This window comes from Xyrauchen texanus, chromosome 2 (genome assembly GCF_025860055.1).
Source record: "Xyrauchen texanus isolate HMW12.3.18 chromosome 2, RBS_HiC_50CHRs, whole genome shotgun sequence".
Lineage (NCBI taxonomy): Eukaryota > Metazoa > Chordata > Actinopteri > Cypriniformes > Catostomidae > Xyrauchen > Xyrauchen texanus.
The window spans coordinates 44,939,593-44,961,190 of NC_068277.1; the positions used below are offsets into that span (position 1 = coordinate 44,939,593).

At 37.3% G+C, this 21,598-nt stretch overlaps 3 protein-coding genes across 3 annotated transcripts in view; 2 read left to right on the top strand and 1 right to left on the bottom strand.

Annotated features, from left to right (window-relative positions):
• shcbp1 (SHC SH2-domain binding protein 1) overlaps positions 1-11,048 on the bottom strand; it is a 31,072-nt gene extending 20,024 nt beyond the window's left edge. Inside the window, exons 1-8 of the mRNA XM_052153993.1 lie at positions 10,766-11,048; positions 8,245-8,433; positions 8,023-8,138; positions 7,693-7,901; positions 6,400-6,495; positions 5,525-5,755; positions 4,977-5,154; positions 2,575-2,695 (exon numbers count right to left, since the gene is read on the bottom strand). Of these exons, the coding sequence (XP_052009953.1) occupies positions 2,575-2,695; positions 4,977-5,154; positions 5,525-5,755; positions 6,400-6,495; positions 7,693-7,901; positions 8,023-8,138; positions 8,245-8,433; positions 10,766-10,955 (1,330 nt within the window). The 5' untranslated portion in view covers positions 10,956-11,048. The remainder of the gene's footprint in view (positions 1-2,574; positions 2,696-4,976; positions 5,155-5,524; positions 5,756-6,399; positions 6,496-7,692; positions 7,902-8,022; positions 8,139-8,244; positions 8,434-10,765) is intronic.
• A 224-nt stretch (positions 11,049-11,272) lies between these two features.
• pop4 (POP4 homolog, ribonuclease P/MRP subunit) lies at positions 11,273-17,472 on the top strand. Its single transcript, XM_052154036.1, has 7 exons — positions 11,273-11,427; positions 11,520-11,572; positions 11,740-11,963; positions 13,605-13,682; positions 13,796-13,857; positions 13,983-14,084; positions 15,572-17,472. Exons 1-7 carry the CDS (start codon positions 11,421-11,423, stop codon positions 15,706-15,708), a joined length of 663 nt encoding a protein of 220 aa, XP_052009996.1. The 5' UTR covers positions 11,273-11,420; the 3' UTR covers positions 15,709-17,472.
• A 2,358-nt stretch (positions 17,473-19,830) lies between these two features.
• On the top strand, positions 19,831-21,239 carry LOC127662719 (pleckstrin homology domain-containing family F member 2-like). The gene is made up of 2 exons (XM_052154010.1): positions 19,831-19,964; positions 20,122-21,239. Exon 2 carries the CDS (start codon positions 20,125-20,127, stop codon positions 20,992-20,994), a length of 870 nt encoding a protein of 289 aa, XP_052009970.1. The 5' UTR covers positions 19,831-19,964; positions 20,122-20,124; the 3' UTR covers positions 20,995-21,239.
• The last annotated feature ends 359 nt before the right edge of the window (positions 21,240-21,598 follow it).

The window sequence follows — 21,598 nt, forward strand, 5'->3', positions numbered from 1 at the left end:
TTGAGCGCCCTGATCAGCTCTCAAACACTCCTTTCAAATATCAAGGGCTGAATATAGACCAATAAGGTCACACCGCCATTCCCACTTCTACGCCTACAGGTAACAGTTGCTTGAAGATCTCATCGTAATTGACAGCAGAGAGAAGCCTTCAATGGGGAAAAATGCAGAGAAACACAGACATGCTTCGTCCTCTACAAAACACATTCTTGAATGTCTCAATGACTCACTTTACTAAGAAAAATGTAATTGTTTACAGCTCCTTCAAATAATCTTTATGATAAAGCTGTAGCCTGCGACAGAGGCATGCACAATGACAAAATATCAAAAGACCTTTAGTAGGGGAAGAGGGGTTCATTTATGGTAATCTGGCAGTGGTCTAATTGAGTTGCTCTTCTCTTGTAGTCGAGCCAGCAGCCGTTTTTTCCTTATCTCTGGTTTCAGAGCTTCCTTGACATGGCAGGAGGGACTGCAAAGCACACAAAAACCTCCATATTTTAACAGTGTCCTCCAGTCCTCCTTTCCTTTTCTTCATCACTATCTAACTTTGCAGGTCATATATTTGCATAAAGAGACTCGACCCTGACCTCTCTCTGCTCGCCTGCCTGCACATTCCTCATGCATTAATTTCCGTCCCCCATCATTGGAAGGTGGTTATTGCACCATCGAGCTCAATTACCACAGCAGGCTTCCTATCTCACGCACTGGTTGCGGCATTCGTTTTAAACACGCTCAGGGAGCCATTCTGACAAACAAGGCCCAGTGCCAGATAACTGACTTTGTTATAAAGAATGCATCACAATTCTCTAAAGGAAAAAGAATAGGACTTAAAGATGGCTTTCTCTGAATTTTAGATAAGAGGATGAAAAAGTTACAAAAGAACCATTTTCCAGTCAGTCTGACAACAAAGGTCAATGCTTCCACACCACTCTGTGCTGCTGTTTAGCCAATTTTAGCTAAAGTAAATGTAGACATTACTAGCATCACAAAACAGTATTTAAAGAATAGTTCACCCAAAAAGTAAAAATCGGTCATATTTTACTCTATTGTCACTCCGAATCCACATGATTTACTTTTTGCGTGTGGTACACAAATGTGACCACGTGATAATATGGTCACATTTTCAATTTAGAGACACGATGAGAACCAATTTGGTCTGATGTTATCGATGTAGCCTCAAATTAGATTTCAGCACTGTATTAATGATTCGATTTGAGGGCAAATAAGGACTTAAATTTCATTCTGTTCCCTGCAAGAACTGACTGTATCATTTCAGAAGCCTCAGAATATTGTGCAGGAACAGTATCGATTATTTTAGTTTTTTTTTTTTTGACCTTTTTCAAGCTTGAAAGACATAATTCCAATTTGGAAAATAAACATTGAGAAGAGTTTTTAAAAGAATTAGAATATAATTTGTACCCATTCTATATAGGCCTGTCGTGATTCTTAATCATCGGATTATTGTTTTTTGATCTAACAATGGTTATTTGAGATAACTGCTATGATTGTGCAGTTTCAATTACAAACACATCTTAATGCCAAAAATAAAGGAATTTTAAGAGAATATATAAATGCCATGCAATTTGTGTGTCATTCAGTTGAACTGAGCCGCACTGTATACATCAAACAGATCTGCTCCTGTCCGGAAAAAGTGTATGAAGTGCTTCTCAAATGCTCTGATGCGGGTGCCAAGCAGAGCCTCCCACCGAACTCCCGGGAAAGATATAAACAAACAAATATAAACTTTGATAGTGAATGAAAAAGTGATCCAGCTTCATTTTAAAACGATCGTTTAATGGCAATTATTCCTGGTCATAGCAGGTTAATACAGTGTAAATGACACGAAGTGACACACGCTTCTATTTCTGTTCAGTGGAACTTTTAGAGATTCCAAAAACAACAACCTAAAAAGGTAAATTGACCAAAACTAAAGATGACCAATAAGAGACACATTTTAGGCATTTAGAAATATTTTGAAAACATTATTTTTCATGTCATTCATAAGATTAAGGAAATCATATATTCAATTTATATAATGTAATAAACACGCACACCTGCACCTTAAGAAATATGACAATTAATCATGAGTCACTGCAATTATGACGTTTAATTGTCTATTTTAGAGCTATTAAATGTTTGACAATTGTCAGCCAAATTTCATAATCGTGACAGCTCTACAAAAGAAAACGAGGTGGAGCTAAATTAGCATGAATAATTAATGACAGAATTTTTGGTGAACTATTAAATTTAAAATAGCTGAAACATAGTGATTGCTCCACATACATTGAGCCCTAGTGCTCATATGGGTGTCCCAGGTTCAAATTCATCCTGCATTGTGCTTCAATCCCACTCCCTCATGTTTTAAATCTCAAATTACAATTAACATTTTTTTTTTTTTTAAAAGAAACAAAAAGGAAAAAAATATAATTTTGCTGATCAATTGAAACTCATTCTGCATGCCAAAGAGAAAATTGTTCACATATGAATTCAGGAAAAACTGATTTCTTCTATATAAACCGGTTTAATCCATGCAAATCAGAGAGTACTGCTAGTTAATAGTGTGAGTGATATGATTACCTTCAACCTCGATTGAGTCGACAATACTAATGGAGCTGGTAATGCTGTAGATGCCAGGGCATACTATGACCACATCCCCCTCATAACATGCATTTACTGCAAGCACCGGGTCACTGTGAAACTGCAAACAAAACACACAACAAATTCGTTTAACACAAATCATCTTGATCCAGAAGAAAAAGCAATGAAAATTGAATTTCAAAGTACTAGCCTGATTTGGTCGAAAGCCTGATTTACAAAAACAAAAAAAAATTACTTGACTGGCGTAATGCATTTAGAAAAAAAAAAAAAAAAACCCTTAAAAGATTTGTTTACCTAAATAAAATTAAGAGCTAAATGGCGCTAGATTGAAACCATGATCGCCAAGGAGAATGCTGATGTCAATATTTACTGTATAGTGAAAAATTATTGTCTCGTTTTCCATTTAAAATGGTCTAAAAATCATTGAAGCAAGAGACATTTACTTGAAGCAACATAATATATTTAGACTTGCATTGAGAATGCATCTTAAATAAGTGTATATGTTATGTGCATTTGTTCACTTCTGCGAGTGCAGTAAAGACAAAATACTTATATTCAAGATCTATTCTCTAAAAGTCTAAAAAAAGATGTATTTTCCTGAGCAGCAGTATAAAAGATATTTAAAGGATTGTTAGATATTAAAAATACAAATATTTTAAAATTCGCAGATAACAATTTTTATTCTGCAGTACAGCTGCTAAAGTAAATGTATGTCGTTTTAAACATCTATATTGGAAAACTCCAAAACAAAAAACAAAAATGTATTTTGTTCCAGTGTATAATGGGGTGGACTACCCTCTCTCACCTTTCTGTTTACTTCAATCCATCTTGAACTCACAAAAAAAAAAAAAAACATCTTAACTTATTAATAAAGCTGCATATTGCCAATTTTTTTCATGATAAGAAATGCACAGTGGCACATATATTATGATACAATAAGTTGCGAGCCATCACGTTATAATCTAGCTGCAGCATGAGCATGCACTCGAGGGGTGAGCGTCCCGTGACAGAGTGGGCATCAGCCGGGTGCAGTTTCAATCTCTCCCCCTTAGATCAGGACAATTTGCACAACTCTTAGAAGAGGCACTGACCGTACAAAAAAAATGTGCTATTTACATGATCTGCTCCCTTATTATTTGACATTTAATAAAGCTATAATGCATTAAATATAACGCTCGACATGCTCGTTTTGCAGCCATGCTTATTGCACAACAAGAGTGCTTCTGCGTTCACTTATTTTGCATTTTTGTTCAATTCCCTCATACTTTGCGATCTAAATCACCTGAAGCTGTGAAAGTTTAGCATGCATCTGGACTGCGAGCGGTTTTCTTCCTCTTAATAAGGCGCAAGCTGCAGTGCTGCTCTCGCACGCCATCATTAGTGTTTATTGCGATCTCATGTTACGTTAAATGACATCAAACGACTATTCAACAATGAAAATTCTGTTTTTTTTTGCTGACATTTTTTATAATGTCGTTTCAGCCCTACACATCTGGGGTGGCATGAGTGTGAGAAATTAATACGAATATTTGGGTGAACTGTTCTTTTAAGCGAATGTGTCCCAGTGGATTTGAGCAAAGGCATCCAAGCTCACACACCTGCACCATTTTAACGAGTTCTTGAAGGATAAACCTGCTCACAGAACAAGAGAGATCAAACATCAACTAGTGAAGGAACACAGCTTTACAAACCACCACAAATCCTGCATTACAACACCTTGACACATTAGTGATCAAATATAATCAGCTTCTTTCTGCACAAACCACTCTGATTTCAACCCCCTCAACGCAACCTAATGCTCGCAAAAAGCCAGTTAGCCAAGAGTTTAATATTGCCATCTCAGTAGAAGATGCAAGAAGCTCTTCACAGCACTTCAGATTTTACTGGCAAAATTATTCACTCAGTCCTTCTGGTCATAAAATTATACTAGCGCGAGTGAAATCAATGATTTGGTTTTTTTTCCCCTAAGAGCTCTAAAGCAGCAGGCACTGTCAGGAAGATATTAACCTTTAAGAGGTAAAGCCCAGGAAATTAAAAGACAGTGGTCAGAGGTAGTGAGAGGAATAAATATCAGCATTTGTGCTCTAACTTCCTAATCTGAAACTCCTTTTTTTAAATTATCCAAAAGCCTCTTTTTAGATTCAGGTCTCTGAATAGCTGAAGTGACATTTCCAACTCAAATACCATATTTTGCCTCCCAAATGCCCTGTCATTACTTAAAACCAAGAGGTTCTCCTATTCCTTCAGATTGTTGATGTCATGACCTCCTCCCACAAGCCCCAATTTCAACGCCAGTACAGCTGAAAAGAACACCATTACAGCCTGCAAAAGTGAGTATAAAGTCACAATAAGCTACTGTGTCATAAGGGGGGTTCACATACCTGCACTTCAAACTCTTCGTTGGAGTAGTGGGGCATCAGTTTGTCAGTTATCAAGCTTTGAAGCTGTTGAACTGTGGCCGAGGCAGATACCAAGTGGACCACTCTGCCACCAGCAGGACGTAACCCCTTTGCACTGTATGACTGCTGACCAGAGTTCACCTTGTAGCCCAGAACATACCTGTAATGAAGATCCAGGTGGTGTGGGTCAGCAAACAATTGAACTAACAGGCACCCTCATTCAGCCATCACACACACAGCTGTTCAGACAGACATCTTCAAACCCTGCAGATCTGGAAACCGGTGGACGAGGAAAGTTTTTCAGATCAAGTCTGATGATTAACTATGGAGCAGTGCGTATCGAACCAGAGGTTTGGAAAACATAAATAGATCAATAATTCAAAAATCACGAATGGCCAGTAGCAAAATGAATCACATTTATATTGATTACAGTACTCTCCTGATTAAACTGGGTTGGGGAACAGAGACATGCTGTGGACATGTTAGTAAATGACACCTTTCCATCAAAAACACACAGCAGTGATATTAACCTGAGCAGCGGGTTCTCAATAATACGCAGCTTGCGCTTAAGTGCTTCCAGCTGCTCATACATGCACAACCCTTGCACCATGGACACATTGTCTTGTTCTGACTCAGAGTCACTGTTCAGGTCACTTCTCAGGCTGGAGAACTCCTGGAACTTCTCGGAGCAGAGCGTCAGCACTGAATGATACTCAGCTACAAGACCAGCTGGAACACGATCCTCCAGAATATCATAGTAACTGCAGAAAACAAATGGAAGAGTTCAGGGAAGACAGACAAGGCTTAAAAGTTAATGTGTGTCATTTCTGTGCCACTAGCACCACCGATCTTTTAGTTTGCAAGGCCCGACTGGAGCGGCATAACATGAAAGTGGCTGAGTCATTGGATGAGACTTAACAAATGAGTCTGGAGCAGGAAAACTTGTTTTCTGAATAATGGAAGACAGGGGAAGGTTTAAAACTTGTTTGACAAACTTAATTGTGGGACTCTGTTTGGTGCCACCACTAGTGGTACAGAAATGACTCTACTTAAAGTAGTGCTACAAGAAAGAAGAAATTGTGCCGTTAAGATTTCTTATTTAATTTGTCTAACATATTTTCCAATATTAAGAATGTTTGTGCAAATGTAATTTTAAAACCAGACATTCAAGGTATCAAACACAAACATGAATATTGAATAGCTCATTTAATAATGACATTGTAAATTACTTGCAAAGTAATTTCCTCTGCATTAACTCTTCAATTAATTTTATTTCTTGGTACACAATGCCACCTGGTGGTCAGAGATTCTTTATGATCAACACAGAGTTGCAATAGACTGCAATATCTGGACTATTATGAGATCATGCTTCAGGGAAATGACAGGACATGTGGAGGACACTTACAGTCTGAGACGAGGTTCCACACACCGAACAAAATAATCAAAGTCATCATCTTCATCTTCCTCATCCCACTTCCTCCAGATATGCTTATAGAAAAACCTGTAGGGATTAGACAGCATGTACAAAAGTGAAGGAATAGTGGAGATGAGGGGGACAATAGAGAGATGTGAGAATGATAAACAAAAATAAAAAAAACAAGCTACATTAGTATGAAACGGTCCATTTGAATTACAGTTTGGATACTAAATATGGATCGCATTATTCCATTCCTTTGATTAGATATTCAAACAGTGTCTTTTGGCTCCAGTATTGTTTAATACACCAGTTAGCCACAACATTAAACCACCGGCCTAATATCATGTAGGTCCCCCTTGTGCCACCAAAAGAGTACCAACCCGCATCTCAGAATAGCAGCCATTCTGTGATCATATTCTTCTCACCACAATTGTACAGATTTTATTTTGGAGTTACCGTAGACTTTGTCAGTTCAAACCAGTCTAGCCATTTTCTGTTGAACTCTCTCATCAACAAGGTGTTTCCATCCACAGAAATGGACATTTTGTTTTTTTGGCACCATTCTGAGTAAATTCTAGAGACTGTTGTGTGTGGAAATCCCAGGAGATCAGCAGTTACAGAATTACCCAAACCATACAAGTATCTAATCATTCAGTCTTGTGACAGCAGTGCAGTGCATAACGTCATGAAGATATGGGTCAGGAACTTCAGTTAAAGTTCACATCAACCATCAGAATGGGGAAAAATGTGATCTCAGTGATTTGGACTGTGACATGATTGTTGGTGCCAGATGGGCTGGTTTGAGTATTTCTGTAACTGCTGATTTCACCCACTCCATACTCACAAAACAGATCTCTCATTGTCAACCTTAGTTTACTTTCAAAGTAACCAAGAGTTGGTTGTTTAAACACACACAAATTAGAAAAAAAATATCAGTAACTTAAAGGGATAGTTCACCCAAAGATTAAATATCTCAGCTCTGTTGGTCCATACAGTGAAAGTGAATGGAGACCAAATTATTAAAGCAGTTTAAAGCAGCATTTTTAATCCATGATTATTTCTCAACCAAACATATCCGATAATGGGGGGTTACCGAGATCAATAGTAGTATTTGGATGGTCATGTGATCTCAAAATGGCATTCACTCTTATGCAGCATAAAATAGATTTTCTTGGCCACTGATATGACAATGGTTGTTATCACGTTTAACAAGTACTGTTCACTTCTTCAGGTTTATATCTATATATGGGTCTTAAGAGCACCTGTAATGGGTAAACTAACCTGAGATGTTCCAGGGCCAAAGCAGTCTGATCAAAGTCCCCAGACTCATCAAAGGTGACAGAGAGGTCCAGAAGTGGCACTTTATGAAGCGTAGCCTCCAGAAGAGCCTTCATGGACTCTTCATTAAGTTCACAGCCTCTGGTCTCACACTGCATTGGTTGTACTAACTCCACCTTTGCTTTCAGTTCCTTGCAGTCCACATCAACAACCTATGACAATAATGCTCAGCTTTCTAAATGTCCCTTTGTGCAGATCCTTCAGCCATAAGCAATCATTGTTAATGTTTTGACAGTAAATTCCCCAGCAAGCATGTGCCTTTAAATAACTTACATCAACCAGCACATCAAACACAGAAGTGTGCCATATAGCCTGCCAGTCACATGGCTCTACAACCTTCTCCAGGTACTCAGCTGTGAAGGCCTCTACTTCCGATGTTTTACAATCACCTGTCAAAGAATTCAGTTAATTAAAATACAATGTAGAAGTCCTTTTTAAGTCAGATATTGTTGTGACATGTCTGGCTTGAACACATTCAAAGGTAGAAGCAGTTACCCAGCATGTAATCTTGATATGCTTTGAATCTCTCGTAGTACAGAAGGTGATCAGTCTGAAAGGTGTCTGGCAGTCCTCCATTTGCAGTTCTCTCTGCTCTCAGTAACTGAGTGCACAGTCTCTCATCGCTATTTATATAATGGGTGCCGCTGTCATCATCGCCGTCATCATCTTCCACCTGAAATAATTCTAAAAACAAGAAAATTTCCTGGAAATATTTAAAGAAATGGTACACCAAAACGTTTTAATTCTCATCTGCTCTGTAGGTCCATACAATGCAAGTGAATGTGACCATTGAACTCGTGATCAGGCAAGATGTCCAGTGAAAAAGGAGTTATATTTTGGTCCGTTATTACCCCAAAATCGATTGGATCACTTCAGAAGACATTGATTAAACAACTGGACTCATATGGATTACTTTTATGCTGCCTAAATGTGCTTTTTGAGGCGTAAAAATGTTGGTCAACAGTTAGTTGCATTGTATGGACCGACAGAGCGCAGATATTTTACTAAAAAAAATTTGTTTGTGTTCTGCAGAAGAAAGTCATTAACATCTGGGATGGTATGTGGCCGATTAAATGATGAGAGAAATTTCATTTTTGGGTGAACAAACCCTTTAACCCCACATGAATACTAAAATATATATATATATAAAATTTATTTATATTTTGAATAAAAAAATTTAGACTATCAAGTTTGTTTGTGCATGTGACATTTTACCTTTCAATTCTTATTGCCTTACATATATTACCTTGTTGCTTTTACTACTCCCATTTATATCAGTGATTCTCTTCACCATATCAGTCATTTTCTAAAAATATCCTGTTGTACAATGATTTTTTATTAAGACAATTTACAATGATTTGTAATTAAAATAATGAAAACTGAAAGGCAGTACCAAGGGAGCACTTCAATGATGTGTAAATACTTCATTTTTATAATAGTCTACATCTCTTTTTCCACATTGTAGAAATGAAAAAAGGCCTATCATGACCATCACATTACGGTAGTGAGAATTGAGGTGTATAATGAGCGTAACTGTCATCATGTCACAATATATGGCATTAAAATAGGCTCAATTGTACTTATTGAAAATGTATTTTATTTGTTTCGTTTTACTTTGGAGAAAGAAAAAAAAAAAGGACCAGGACAATTTCTTGACATGTTTTGTGCACAAGAACTGCAAAAATTCAGATGAACACTGTTGAGTAGTGTTGTCAAAAATATCGATATTTCGATAAATATCGATACTGAAATATCTGAACGGTACCAATACTAATTTCCCTAAGTATCGATACTAGCCGAGCTGTCACTTTCACTTCTCTCCAAAGGCGCGTTGACAAACACCACACACACTCGCACTCCTCTCATTCGCTCTGGTTAAATAGCAAAAGTGAAGTGAATGTAAAGATGGCGAGTGCATGCGCGCCCAGCGACCAGTTTTGTTTGATAAAGAACACAGCAGGAGTGCTATCTGGAAATATTTTTGATATGAAGCCAGACATCCCAAGTCTCCCGGAAGTTCCGGGAGTCTCCCGCATATTGATAGCTTCTCCCTGATGCCCGCAATTTAGTTCAAATCTCCCGGAATCTATAGCGCACATGCGAGACAGAACATACTGCACGCATAACATAGATAGCGCGCACACAACATACATAGCGCGTGCACGGCAGAGAGGGAGAGAGCGAGAGACCTTATGAAAGCTAGTCAACCCCCCTTGACGTTTCAATCTTTTGTTGACATTGAGATTGGATTTGATTTGACTTGGAAATACAAAAGACTGCACTTTTTATTTACTTGCACTTTATTGGTTTTTGAATGTATGGCAATCTGAGAGGCTTTTGAACAAGTGCAATACCTCAGGACATTTTGTTCATGTAAAATATACCTCATTGTCATGTTCTAGACAGTTCTACCCTCTTAATATTGTGGCAGTTTTTTTCTCTGTGGTATCGAAAATGGTATCGAATATCGATATTTTTCAAGGTATCGTATCGAAGTTAGAAATTCTAGTATCGTGACAACACTACTGTTGAGTAATGTGGCCCACAGCAGTGATTCTCAACCTTCTTGAGCCCAAGACAATATTCGCAGGCCTGCCTCGCCCCTGATGTGCACATATTCCGAGTAAAACTCTGTAAGAAGAGGGCATGTGTGGAATGAAAGTTGAAGTAATGGGATGGAAATTCAGTGGACCCAAAAAAATCTGTGAGCATTTTCAAATAAGTAAGAAGTGTCAGTTTACATGCTGTAGGCAAACATCTTAATTTCTAGTACTTGAATAAAGTTCGATTATTTGAATTTAACTTAATTAAAATAAGTCATTTTGCCGCCCCTCTGGAGGTTTGCTAAGGCCCCTTGGTTGAGAACAATTGTCCTACACAGAACAACATCCTGGACAACCAAATGCTTTTGGAGACTTTGGACCGCTTTCCATTTTTAAATCAGCGGTGTCAAACGGTCTCCAATGTCACGAGGTTAACAACACTGGCAATCATAGAGAGTACAAACATGACGAACCTTTAGGAGGACAAGTCGGTTTGATCTCATCACAGTTATTCTCTGTCTCTCCCGGTCTCTGCTGATCGGCATCATGACTTTGATGGGAGTCTTCAGTTTCACTGGTCACTTTGATGACGACTTCCACGTTGTTTTCACCCTCGGCGTCTCTCATCTCCTCCGGCTTTGAACTCACAACTTCCTGGGACATCACTTAAGCTTACAGCTTTAATATATCAACAATAAACGAGGGAGAGCCCTATATGCAATGCAATGCAATTAAATTATTGAGTTCACCAGCTAACTGACGGTCTCCTCCCTTCTGTTGTATTTTCAAAAGTTGCCCGGGTGGAGCACAAGAGTCCAATAAAGTGACGGGGCGGAGCAAACCGACACACAGCGCTTAATTTTATATATTTTCAAGACTTCCATACACAGTCTATGTGTGTGCTGTGATCTCATTATAAACAACTCGGGTGAATTCATTCACCTTTTTACATTATTATTATATGATTGTTTTTCTTTCCGTTGACTGTGGTGAACGATGCCGTGTTCGATTTCTCTGGTCTGATCGATGTATAGCTGATCAGCTCGTCAGTCCTGTCTGCACACACGCGTGTGTTGAAAGCAAAGCAGCGGTGTTTCCTTGTACAGGGAGGATCGTGTGTTTTGAGTTATGGAGCGTAAGTATGATACGTGGTTGACATTGAACGCATTCCTGTTTCTTTTTTGTTTGATTTCTAACACTGTGTTTGGATGGATTTGACTTTCACAGTTATAGTGCAGTCCCCAATCCCATCAGAAGAAAGCAACATTTTGGAATTTCAGGTCAGGTCAAGTCATGGTTAAAATCATATAATTCTGTTATTTGTTTTAGAAAGATGTCCATACTTAAATACTTCACTGATACTGATGGGATCACGCTACCTTGATTTAGAGAGACTTTACAAAAGCATGGAGCTGTTATGTCACTCGTGTACTTGTTTCTTTTCTAGTCGCAGCGTAGAAAAGCAGCAACACATTTCACCAAAGCTTTCCTGAAGAACAGCCTACCCCAATTGAATGCTGAAGCCATTGAGGATGTGATGCAACGCAAGGCCGTGGTGCTGGAATATAAAAGACCGAATAAGAGGAAGGGAAAGAAAAGAAAGGCCAAGGGGCTCAATGCCAAAGAGAGACGACAACTGAAAGTATTCCAGCTTAAACCTGAACATCAAAAGTATGAATGATACATTTCATTTAATCTCTCTCCCCTTACAGATGTGTTGTATCATGCATTTCACTATATCTGGCAATTAATTCAGGGATCGCACAAGGTACTTGAATTTGGCTTTTTCAAATGTAAGTCCTGAAAAACCCTTGAAAATAGCAATTTTTACTAAGAGGTGCTTAAAAGGTTGTTGAATGATATAAAATTGTAAAATACATTGCTTAAATAATTTAATAAATGATATGTATTTATTTTCACAAAGACACAATGACAGACCACTAGACCACTGCTATATATATATATATATATATATATATATAAAATAAATAAATAATATACATATACAATTATAGATACTGCTGTGGCAGATTTAACAACTACGAATCCTTGCAACTATCGGTTTTAATTAAAAAATTACTCTCCAATTTATATGAGATGTAAAATGTTTTGAGTGCAGATCAGTGGAGGATGCAGTTTTATGAGCTGTCTAGAACCCCTTGTGTAAAGAAAGCTTTGTGTCTCACAAAATAGGTTATGTCTGAAAACGTTTGGATCAATATCAAAATATGTTGACAAACATATCCCTTTACTTTTTTTAGTCATGAAAAAGCGTTCAAATAGCAAAAATAAATAAATGAAAAAAATTATAATTTTATAACCTAACCTTTAATGAAATGGCTTAACTCTGACAATTTAAAATATATTCTCTAAACAATTTGCAAAACAATTGCCTGAAAAAAATCCTTTTCCCTTCATCTGGTACACCACTTCTATGACATATATACAAGTTATTTATGTATTTATTTTATAATTTATTTTTAATAAAAGCAATAGTGCAAGGCTGAACAAGTGTGCAAAAAAGCAAAACTACATAATTATTATTAATTTAAAAAAGAATGTTTGTCCCTTGATTTCATGTTATTGGTGTTATCAATGATAAAAAATAATAATTTTTTTTAATACAAAATGTTTACCCTCATTAGTGTTAACTTGGTTCATTTGTGGAAAAAAAATTAAATGACAAAAGAAAGAACAACAGCCAAGTTGTCTTTTATGAATAAAATTAATGTCAACGTGTTACAAAATGTTTATCTTCAGCGTTTGTTGAAGTGTGTTTTAAGGGAGCACACTACAATTGCACATCTGTTTAATCTTGAATGAACCAATAATTGTTTCTTTGAGAACGTGCAGTTAAAGATGCACATTGAGATATGTTGTACTTGTAATAAGTGGTATTTATAAAAATAAATGAACTGAATTAATTAAATATTTTTATTTAAAATTTGCCAAAAAAAATGTTTTAACATCTCGAGCATAGTCCTTGAAAACTTGAAAACAAAAAAATGTTCTTGAAAATTCCTTGAATTTTAATTTTGATGATTATATTACTGAAATCTAAAAACTAAATGTAAATAAATAAACACCCCAAAATGATTATTTTTTTGTATTGTGCCTGAAATTTCAGACAAAGGAAAACAGTCTTGGCACTTCTGCTGTTTTACTGTCTACCTCCAAAAACCCAACTGCTTAATTAGATGTAATAAATAACAATGTTTATTAAAGTACTGAAATCACTCATGCAACTTTCAAAAGACCTTCTTACTGAGCTATAGTGTCATCATTCATCACAATGTGGTGTTATGTTTGTAGATATGAACTGTTTCTACCTCTGCATGAACTATGGAAACAGTACATTGTGGAACTGTGTGGTGGATTAAAACCAGAAAGGTAAAGATGCATGTTGTAATTGCAATAAGACACTATTATTTGGCACATAATTATGATTTCACATCATGTTTGGTGTGTTTAATATCCTGCTTGTTATATATGTGTATATATAGCAACCCACAGATGATCCAGCAGAAGTTTTTGAAAGCTGATTTCCATGGTGCCATCTTAAAAGGTACCAAATAATTCAAATTTTACAGTCACGTTTTTGGTTGAGCAATAGGCTAAATCCAGATCTCTTGATTTGCTGCTCATTATGGTCTTAAAGTAAAGTCTCATGTTCTCCTTTTTTCCTAATAGTTGTTCGATCAAAATGCCCATCATACGTGGGTCTAACTGGCATCCTGGTACAGGAACTGAAGCACATCTTCAAAATCATCACAAAAGAGGACAAACTAAAAGGTATGGGTGTAAATATAAATAAATAAACCCCCCAAAATGATACTTTTTTTGTATTGTGCCTGAAATGCTGGAATTCCAGACAAAGGAAAGCAGTCTTGGCACTTCTGCTGTTTTACTGTCTTCCTCCAAATATACATCACTGCTTAATTTGATGTAATAAATAACAATGTTTATTAAAATAAAAAGTGTTTTGTTAACATTAGTTAATGCAATATGAACTAACAATGAAGTTTTTTTTGACCGTTTTTATTAATATTTTTTCATGTTAATTTCAACATACGCCAATGAGCCAAAACATTTCGACCACTCACAGGTGACGCGAATAACGTTGCTCATCTCCTAACAAGGCCACATGTCAATATCTGGGTAGAATAGATGGTAAGCGAACAATAAGTTCTCGTAGTCAACGTGCTGAATGCAGGAGTACAGAACTGAGTGACTTTGACAAGGGCTAGGTTGTTATGGCCAGACGACTGGGTCAGAGCATCTCTGAAACGGCAAGGCTTGTGGGGTTCTCCCTGTCAGCAGTGGTGAGTATCAACGACAGTGGTCTAAGGAGGGACAAACCACAAACTGGCGACAGGGTGTTGCGTGCCCAAGACTCATCGATGCGCAACATTTTAGACGACTAACTAGTAAGACTAGTTTAAAACAGTTTAATGCATCCGGCCCCAGATCTCAATCCGATTGAGCATGTGTAGGATGTGTTGGACCAACAAGTCTGATCCACAGCGGCTCCACATCACGTCTTACAGGACTTGCTAATTTCTTGGTGTAAGATACCACAGGGCACCTTCAGGGGTCTTGTAGAGTCCATGCTTCGGCAGGTGGGCATGTTTTGGCCGCATGCGGAGGACCAACAGCATAATATTAGGCAAATAGTCGTAAGTTTTGGCTCATCAGTGTATAGTAATACATTTTTTAAATCAAAAGTTGTATATATTAACATTAGTTTATGCACTATAAACTAACTATGAGCAATAGTATTTTTATTAACTAATATTAACAAAGATTAATAAATGCTTTAAAAATATATATTGTTAATTGTTAGTTCATGATACCTAATGCATTCATTAACATTAATGAATGTAACCTTATTGTAAAGTGTTCCCACATCTTTTATGCAAGATTGTAGGTCAAGAACGCTTTTTTTTTTTTTAAACAGTAATTTTGTACAATTTCAGTAATTGAAGAGTTTCATAAAGATGCCAAACAGTCTTCTGTCCACTAGAGGGAGGTGGAGCCTGTTAGCAACTATGCCTTTGCCATTCCTCTGTACTTTTATGCATTGTAGGGTTTTCCTGATTTTATTTTTACATGTAAACATATGATAAAAAAATTTTATATCCTCATTAATGTTATGTATCAACAGAGATTGTGCATAAGTATATGTATTTCTGCAACAGTGTTTTTCTTCTTAAATATTGTAGAAATATGTAATCCGTTATGTCCCTCTGAATGCTTACTTGATTTCTTCCTCTCTTCAGGTATACCTAAGAGGAACAGTGTATTCAGTGTAGAAATTGGTGACTTTGTAACTCACATCTATGGCAGCAAGTTTGAACTGCGTTCCAGTGAGCGGTCAGCAAAGAAATTCAAAGTAAAAGGAACTATTGACTTGTAGTGGAAAGTCATTGTAGAGAGGAGGAGGGCCCCACCCTCCTCCGCTCTACAGTCATTAATGTAATTTGTAATACTTGATACTGGACAGTTTGAAGTGAAGACAACCAATCCACATTTCTTCATCCTTTCATTATAGATGCCTGTTTTTGCATATACCATTTTTTGAAAATATAACTTTGTATTTGAGGAAACACCAGTCCTTGTTTTTCCTTTATGTTGGAATGCCTTGTATTTGGCTGAGGATGAAACTACACTTTTATTATTCAAGGCTATGAAATCAGCCACTTAATTTTAGTCTGACCAGAGGTTCCACAAACACTTCATTATGACCTCATTCTGTCAACAAAGGTGTACTGAAAAGAAAATATCACTTCCGTAAGAACTGCTTTAAATCTTTTTTTAAACATGCTGAAATCAGACTGTGTGACAGTAGATTCAATACATTTAAAAAATGTTTTAAATGTATATTTACGTTGAAAAATTTTTTTCAATAATGTGAGATGTTCAGGTAGGTCATACAATTTAAATGCAAAATAAAATACTATAAGAGTAATACTTTCTCCAGCATACTAAGATGAGCACTGTCGACAAGATTTCCTGTTCAAAGTATAATGAGGGGAATTAGTATAGGACATTTCAATTTGGTGGTTTTCATTGGAATACATTGTGTAATTTTGTTTCTATATATATATATATATATAAATAACAAGGAAATGTGTTTCTTCTCAGAGATACTTGGTGTGATACTTGATCTTTGTTTTTCCCCGATCATGAAATTTGTCTATGCCCCTTTTGGAATTTCCTTCCTAGAAAGGGCCAGAACAGGTTTTGCTGTTAAATGAATGACAGCTTGTCTGTTAATATATATATATATATACAATAGAAGTCAGAAGTTTACATACACTTAGGTTGAAGTCATTAAAACTCCACAGATTTCATATTAGCAAACTATAGTTTTGGTTGTTCAGGTGGTCATCCTAAAAAAAAGTCATTTAGGACATCTACTTTGTGCATGACATGAGTAATTTTTCCAACAATTGTTTACAGACAGATTGTTTCACTTTTAATTGACTATAATTCCAGTGGGTCAGAAGTTTACATATATTAAGTTAACTGCCTTTAAGCAGTTTGGATATTCCAGAAAATGATGTCAAGCTTTTAGGCAATTAGCCATTTGGAGGTGTACATGTGGATGTATTTTAAGGCCTACCTTAAAGCTCGTTCGCAAATTGGGCTTCCAAATGGACAATGACCCCAAGCATACCTCCAAATTTGTGATGAAAGTAATACAAGCTGAAATAAATTATTCTCCTATTATTCTGACATTTCACATTCTTAAAATAAATTAGTGATCCTAACTGACCTAAGACCGGGAATGTTTTCTATGATTAAATGTCAGGAATTGTGAAAATAAATTGTTTAAATGTATTTAGCTAAGGTGTATGTAAACTTCTGACTTCAACTGTATATATATATATTAAATATCATCTAATACTTATTTACTGAGATCTTATAAGAGTTCATCAGCACTGTTTGAGTAAACTTAAAAACAATTACTGGTTATTAAGTACTGAAATAACACAGCAATGAACGTCACTCTTTGCAAATAAAGTTCATTCATAATTCTGTTGTGAAGTGTCATTTCAGAGAAAAGAGGTGTGTTACATTTAATAACTTCTCCTTTTTTTGTCTTCTCTGAGTTCACTGTATAAACATTGTTGCATCAAGGATGTGTACTTCCTCTAAATCAGATTTACTATACTCACAATAAACGTATCTAATAATGTTAAAAAAATAAAGTCTCTGGCAATGTGTCTGTGGATTAAATGCATATGCCAAGCCAGTTGCTTTTTTGAACATACTTAACTGGCTGTCTGTTTCCAGCATTTTGGAGGGCATTGGTCTGCTGTTGTTTTTGACAGTATTATTTTGTAAATCAGATAAAGATTTTCACCAATCTGACATTGTTTATCTACATGTAAACAAATTCATATATAATATTTGCTGTAGTTTACGCCATTTTGTAAAGATATATGATTTTATTATGTGCGTGATCGAGGTCTTTTAAAATGTAATTTGTCTGTATGTTCATCTTTTTACAAGAATATAATGTAATGGTAAAAATCTGAACAGTAATGACAATCACATTTTCATGCTTGATGTGCTCATTGCATTTATGCTTAAATAATTTGTATTAGAATAACTTGAAGGTGCATGGTCTACTTGAAGACTGCAGAATAACGGATGTGGAATATAAATTGAATTGGGAACAGTGTTAAAAAGTAATTAGTTACTGTAGTCTAATTATGTTTCAGTCAAAATTACCTTTTATTGTTGTAATTACAAAATTATTGTAATCAGATTACAGTTACTGACTTTCAATTAATTTCATTACTTTCAAGTACATTATAGGGTTATGATTATTTCTAAGGAAAAGAAGAATCAAAAATACAGGATGAGATGTTAGAAACTGTCCCTTGTGCCAATAGGTGGTGAGCACTTTTTTGAGATTTGCCTTGTTGTTGGGAGTGGTAGACGATTAACCGGTGGGGATTCTCTGAGTTGTGTGGGAGGTAAATCTTGGCCAGGGTACCATTTTGGGTCAGGCACAGACACATCAGCAGTAGTGTGCCCTTGCAACGTTGGGTGTTTCAGCCTTTCAACAGTATACACCCTCCACAAGGGTGGCCTACTGCAGGATGATCAGTCCTCAGCTTGTGTCCTGTGCTCAGCCTCACCCTGTTGGTGAAGTCTGCAGCTGGCTGAAAGGTTGACGGGTGGGAGTTCTTGACTAGTTTAAGTTGCTTTACTTGGGACCCAGCACGGGTCATTCCGCTTGAGCCAAATCCATTGACTACTTCTTTCTGCCAACTCTCAGACTTCTCTGATGGTCTCCCTCAAAGCCTGACCATGGATTCCACAACAGTCTGATGTTAGTCGACATTACAAATCCTCTGCATCCCACTTCAACTGAATAAACTTTGGCGTACCAGCCACGCTGCTTCGCTTCTGCTGCTAGCTCTGCATAGCAAAGCTTCTTTAGCTCATAGGCCTCCTGAACTGAGTTCTCCCATGGGACTATGGGGATATGTTGTAAACCATCTTAAGTGAGGGGGACCAGAGTACCAAGTCTGGCCTGAGGTTGGTGGGGGAGATATCGGATGGAAAGATTAGCTGTTGGCCAATGTCTGCCAGTATTTTCCAGTCACGGGCCATGCATAGTTGTCCTGCTTCTGACTTGGTGGAAGGATGTTTGGGTGTTTTCTGCCCTTGTCTGACAAACATTGTTGCCTTCAGGGGATTGCTTGCTCTTGGTGACTTGGAGTTGGTCGCGCTCCGCTTGCTCTCCAAAGCAAATTCCAGGGTCTTGAGGACCTGATTGTGTCTCCAGGTGTATCTCCCTTGCGTGAGGCTGGTCTTGCAGCCTGTCATGATTTGTTTGAGAGTTGCTGGAGTTGGGCAGAGGGCACAAGTTGGATCCTCGCCATACCACTGATGGCAATTTGTTGGTGATGGAAGCACGTCATACATGGCTCTGATGATAAAACTAATATATTATTTATGTGCAATACATGAATTATGGCCCTGTAACAAGTCATTGTGAATGAGAAAAGTGCTGCGTGTGTGACTTGTATGTGACAATAAACAAGGATGAAATATAGATATTTCAAATTTGTTGAGTGGAAATGTGATTTATAAGATTACTCAACTAATTACTTCATTGAAAAAGAAATCACATACTTTACAGTTTTTAGAGAAATAATTAGTAATTTATAGTGGATTACTATTTTTATGTGACTTAAACAGCACTGATTAGTAATATACAAAATGACAGCTAAGTCTCATGCAGAATGCAGTTATTGTTCATTTAAGTGTTTTAGTGCCTTAGTTTTAACATTAGTTTAAAATACTGTTATGTCTGTATGTCCTCAGTAATGTATCTGAGTGTTGTACCTGTCAAGAACAAGGAAGTTTACGACTCTAAAACAGTTGCATGTCTTCTCAGGGCTCTAGTACTTCTGAGCAGATCAAGAATTTCCCCTTTACAGACAGGAAAGACAAGTTTATGAAACCGGTATAAAAGGGCTGTCTCAATAGTGTTTCTAACCAGTTAAGTGAGAGACTTGGAGATTTGCTGAACACTCTGCTTGGCCAAGGAATCAGATTAACATCTGAAGGAGTTCAAGGACGAAATTCTAAACGGACACAGAATTGGTTTACACAGGGACAACTGCCTGCATTTTTCACCACAATCAGGTATTTGATATTTCCATATTGAAGCCCAGTTGCTGTTCATTTATAATAATTTATGTCTTGACACTTACTAAACCAACTTGACAGATACATGTATCCAGCTGTTTGCAGTCTATTGAAAAAAAACTTGACTTTGTTGTTGTTTTAACATGTTTTACAGGCAATGGAAGGACTGACGTTTTCTGATCAGAACCGTCTACGAATCCAGTCAGTGGAGAGCACTTTCCGCCACACTGGAAAGACACTTCTGATACCTGGTCGCATTTTGTGGGGAGAGGGACGTTTGCTTAAGTTGTGCAGACGTGGACCCAAACCCAAAGTGTTTTTCCTCTTCAATGACATCTTAGTCTATGGCAGTATCATGCTGCCTGGCCACTGGAACAGTAACCAGCAGATCATCCCTTTGGAAGAGGTGTACCTGGAAGATGTGGAAGACGGAATGGCCATGGCTAACCAATGGCTCATCCGCACACCACGCAAATCCTTCTATGTGGTGGCAGCATCAGCTGAGGAGAAGCTTGCATGGATGGGGCGTATTGAGAAGTACAGGGCTCTGCACTTGCAAAGCAAGGGCCTCCTTATCGACAGGATTGCTGTGGAGAACTTTGCTGCTACCTGGATACCTGACATGGCTTCAGCCATCTGTATGCGCTGCTCTGAATGCTTCAATGTTACCAACCGGAGGCACCACTGCCGGAGGTGTGGCTTTATAGTATGCAAAACTTGCTCCAAGGATCGGGCATTGTTACCCAACATCTCCTCCAGGCCATTGAGAGTTTGCTGGCATTGTATGAACATCATGCAAGATGGACAACAGCAGGGACAGAAAACCGAAAAGGGAAAGAACTGGGAGAAGAATTCACTTGAGGACTCACTGTCACAACCTGTATTTGAGAGTTCCAGTGAAGAAGAGCTTGAGGAGCAGAACGGGTTCCACATGCCTACCAAGAGGTTCAACAGCCAGGTGGAGAATTTCTCCCCATATTGTTATGTAAAACCCGAGCACATAATGCCTCCTGTCAGTGGACTTTGAAACTAGACAGAAGTGAGAACCCACTATTATGTTGAACTATGCTAGAACAAACATCAGGTGCACAAATAACATTGCCAGCAGTTATGATGTATTTTGCACTAGAGTCACTTTTATGTCGTCTATTTTGCACTGTTATTTTGTGCTGTATTTATGTGTTTTTTAATGTATACTCATTGTATAGCAGTTGTTTTATAAGTGATATGGCACAAACCAAAATGTGAAATATGTGTACAGCGTAATCTAGATAATAAACAATATTATTATAAAATACTTTGGGGAAATTTGTGTTTCTTTATTGGATGCTTGATGCAACAAAATAAATAAAATAAAAAACATAGCAGAACTCAACATACACTATAAGGCCAAAAGTATGTGGACACTTCCTTCTAATTAATGCGTTTTGCCATTTCAGTAATTCATGTGAGAACACATCTTACACCATACCATTCTAGAGAATTGCCTGTTTCCACATTCATGGAAACAGTCTAGAGAGGTCTCTTTTGCATGACAATGCCACTGTGCACAATGCGAGGTCCACATGAGTCAAGAGTAAAGAACTTAACTGGCCTGCAGAAAGCACAGACCTGAACCCTGTTAAACACCT